This window comes from Triticum urartu, chromosome 2 (assembly GCF_003073215.2).
Source record: "Triticum urartu cultivar G1812 chromosome 2, Tu2.1, whole genome shotgun sequence".
Lineage (NCBI taxonomy): Eukaryota > Viridiplantae > Streptophyta > Magnoliopsida > Poales > Poaceae > Triticum > Triticum urartu.
The window spans coordinates 719,745,862-719,750,104 of NC_053023.1; the positions used below are offsets into that span (position 1 = coordinate 719,745,862).

Consider the following 4,243-nt stretch of genomic DNA (forward strand, 5'->3'; position numbering starts at 1 on the left):
CGCGCTGTTCTTGCTGAACTGAAAGTGCAGGACGTCTGAAACTGAACCCAGGGCGCGAGGAAGACGAACACATAGCACATCAAACACAGTACCGACCGATTGATTACGCGTACATCACACATATCTAGCCCTAATCCTAGGCCCAACCATGGAAGCAACTAGGTACGTTACGTAGCTCGGAAGGCGCATCACGCTAGCTCACCTAGGCTGCAATCATGCAGCGCGCGGACGGGCGCGGACAAGGGCGAGTCACACGCCGGCCGCGCCTCTTTTGGCCGCTTCGGCAACCAGCCAAGCCGGCCAGCTGCACTGGCGATCCCCCACCCCCCACCGCCGCTGCGCCTCCACGTGACCGGTCCGGCCAGCCGGCCGGTTGGGTTGGCTCCGCCAGCCATCCGCATTGCATGCCATTGCCACCGCACACCAATGGCATCGCGCGCGCTGCAATAATTCCCGTGCGTGCCCCACGCCCGGCCCCCGTCACGCGCGCGCGCCTATAAAAGCGTGCTCGGCCGGAGACACAGGCACAGCAGCACCCCACGTAACACGGACCCGGTCGATCGCCGCCTGAGCTCGGAGAGGTAGCTGCAATGGAGTCCACGAAGATCTCCGCGCTGCTGGTGCTCGCCATGCTGGCGCTCTCCTCGCCCACCGTCGTGCTCGCGTGCTCCCCCGCCTCCGGGTGCGGCAGCGGCACCCCGTCGAGCGGCACGCCCTCGGCCGGCGGCGTCAGCATACCCCCGGTCGGCGGTATCGTTGGCACCGTCACTCCGATCATCGGCGGCGCCGTCCCCACCGTCGGCGGTGTCGTCGGCAAAGTCACCCCGGTCATCGGCGGTGTCGTCGGCAAAGTCACCCCAGTCGTCGGCGGCGCCGTCCCCACCGTGGGCGGTGTCGTCGGCAAAGTCACCCCAGTCGTCGGCGGCGCCGTCCCCACCGTGGGCGGTGTCGTCGGCAAAGTCACCCCAGTCGCCGGCGGCGTGGTTGCTCCTGTTGTCGGCACCGTAGGCGGCGTCGTCGGCAAAGTCCCCGTCGTCAGCGGCGCCGTCCCTGCCGCCGGTGGCGTGGTCTCTCCAGTCGTCGGCACCGTAGGCGGCGTGGTTGGCGGCGTCCCCGTCGTCGGGGGAGTTGTCACTCCCGTCATCGGCGTCGTGGCTCCCATCATCGGGGGCTCCCCGTCCCCCAAGACCCGCCACGGCGGACGCAAGGCGTGTCCTCCCTCGCCCCCGACCCCCACCCCGTCTCCCCCGACCCCGGCGCCGACTCCGCCGACGCCCACGCCTAGCCCCACGCCCTCCTCCGACACGTGCCCGATCGACACGCTGAAGCTGGGCGTGTGCCTGGACCTGCTCGGCAACGAGCTGCACATCGGCGACGCCAGCGTCAAGTGCTGCCCGCTCGTGGAGGGCATCGCCGGGCTCACCGCCGCGGCGTGCCTCTGCACGGCCATCAAGGCCAAGGTGCTCAACCTCGCCCTCTACGTGCCGCTCGCCCTCCAGCTGCTCGTCAACGACTGCGGCTGCGCCGTGCCCCCGGGCTACACCTGCGCCTGATCCGTCCGTCCGTTCCACATCCGACGCGCAAAATTTAAGCCACAAGTTTGAAATCAAGGTTGTTGTTCGGTCGATGAAGCCACTCGCTTCTTGTTTGTTCATTTAGTACTACTACAATTTATTTTATTATTATTATTACTATTATTACCATCTTTCCGTTTGATATTCATCTTGTAAGATTTGTATATCCGGTTCCTATGGAAGGTGTAATTGTATTGTGTACCAACCTCAAACTATTTATCCTGGTGATGTAATTCCATTCTCGTCCATGATGCTCCCTTGAACAACTTCATTTTTCTACTGATTTCAAAAGGTAATCCAAGCCTCCAACCTGCATGGAGCCCCATTTTTCTAAAACTCGAAAAAAAAATCAAGTTTCAAAAAAGGCTACATGTACATCTACATGTGTGTAAATTTTCACTGTGATACATTGATACTCCATGGGTTATTTAAGATGTGAGCTACACACAGAAAAAAACAAATTCATGGATTTTTAGCAGATACGCTGCTCACTATCAATATCCACGAACTTGCTGTTTTCATGGAGCTCACATCTTAAAATCTAATCATACATCCTTATGTACTTGTGAATTTTTTTTTCCAAATAAATGAAACCTTCAAAATAACAGAGAACATGGTACAAAAACGGTTACAACAGATGGCGTGGTTCAGTAAACCTACCGAGCGGCTCTCGGTATTCTGACAACATTTTTTAACACCCCCCCCCTTCCCCCCCTTTCCCCTCTTTAGGGGAACAATGGTATTTATCCCTATATAAAATTATGTACCACTCCTTCTGTACCGTAATATTTGTCAGCGGCTTCAACGACAAATATTACGGTAGAGAGAGTAGTATTTCTCAATAGGATGTGTCTACGTATCAGTCGACTAAAATTTATAATCAAGTCAAGAAAAAAGAATAATTAAAAAAATCGCACGGACCTCAACGTTATATCCTACGAATATAGCATCGGTTAGAGCAACTTTAATGGGGCGACCCATTTCATCCGCGGCCGTCCGTTCGGGTCGGCGCGGACAGAAAAGGCGGCCCAACGCGCCGACCGAAACGGACGCGCGTCCGTTTTTCGTCCGTGGACGACCCATTCCCGACCCATTTTTGAGCCTGATTTGTGTCGGCGCAGACGCGAGACGGACGCGCGCTCGCCTACTCCTTTCCTCGGGCCCGCTTGTCTGTGGCACATTGGCCTCCCCTCCCCCCGGCCAACAAGCAACCCTCGCCCCCGCCTCCTCCGTCACCAACGCCGCCGCCCATTTTTCCGGCGACTCTTCCAGCTGCCGCCGCCTCCACATCCGCCCAACAACGCTGCCCCTGCCCCCACTCGCCCGCCGCCGCCATTTTGCCGCCGGGGAGCAAGCTGGTTCCCGCCGCCGCTTCCCCCACCGCCCAGCCGCCAGCGACCAAGAAGATGAAGGAAATATGCCCTAGAGGCAATAATAAAGTTATTATTTATTTCCTTATATCATGATAAATGTTTATTATTCATGCTAGAATTGTATTAACCGGAAACATAATACATGTGTGAATACATAGACAAACATAGTGTCACTAGTATGCCTCTACTTGATTAGCTCGTTGATCAAAGATGGTTATGTTTCCTAACCATAGACATGAGTTGTCATTTGATTAACGGGATCACATCATTAGGAGAATGATGTGATTGACTTGACCCATTTCGTTAGCTTAGCACTTGATCGTTTAGTTTGTTGCTATTGCTTTCTTCATGACTTATACATGTTCCTATGACTATGAGATTATGCAACTCCCGTTTACCGGAGGAACACTTTGTGTGCTACCAAACGTCACAACGTAACTGGGTGATTATAAAGGTGCTCTACAGGTGTCTCCGAAGGTACTTGTTGGGTTGGCGTATCTCGAGATTAGGGTTTGTCACTCCGATTGTCGGAGAGGTATCTCTGGGCCCTCTCGGTAATGCACATCACATAAGCCTTGCAAGCATTGCAACTAATAAGTTAGTTGCGGGATGATGTATTACGGAACGAGTAAAGAGACTTGCCGGTAACGAGATTGAACTAGGTATTGAGATACCGATGATCAAATCTCGGGCAAGTAACATACCGATGACAAAGGGAACAACGTATGTTGTTATGCGGTCTGACCGATAAAAGATCTCCTCTTCCTTACGGCTCCCCTGTGCCTAGTGATTTCTCGTGCTCGATTCATCCCATTCTAGTATATCTACTCGGCTATCCTTAGAAAAGTCAAAAGATAAGGGCGCTTAGGACACTGGATTGAAAACTTAGACTGCCTTCCCTCTTTACTCGCTTGTTCCACTTGGTATTCACAATCAAAGGTCTCCCCAACCATTATAACAAGAACCAACCGTTGGATAGGGCCACCGCTCGATGGGTTGGATCCTGCTCACCACGCGGAAAACAACCATACAATTTAGTAATTCCGGGGCTTACTATTCAAGGGCCTATAGACTCCGAAAAAGCAGCGTGTACCTTTCCCTAAATCCTTCTCCCGTGCATGCTATTCTCGTGTTCCGTGATTAGAAAAGACCTGTTTCTTGTTTTCTTTGAGGTAATAAACGAGCTGTATCCCGCTTTGCCTATCTTCGTAGAATATGTAGAAGCCAATATGAGCATCCAGGTTCCGCTATTGGTTATTGACCGGAGACGTGTCTCGGTCATGTCTACATTGTTCT

At 53.6% G+C, this 4,243-nt stretch overlaps 1 protein-coding gene across 1 annotated transcript; it reads left to right on the forward strand.

Annotated features, from left to right (window-relative positions):
• The first annotated feature begins 511 nt into the window (after positions 1-511).
• On the forward strand, positions 512-1,840 carry LOC125540110 (36.4 kDa proline-rich protein-like). Its single transcript, XM_048703698.1, has one exon. The coding sequence runs from the start codon at positions 591-593 to the stop codon at positions 1,551-1,553; it is 963 nt and encodes a 320-aa protein (XP_048559655.1). The 5' UTR covers positions 512-590; the 3' UTR covers positions 1,554-1,840.
• Positions 1,841-4,243: the final 2,403 nt, after the last annotated feature.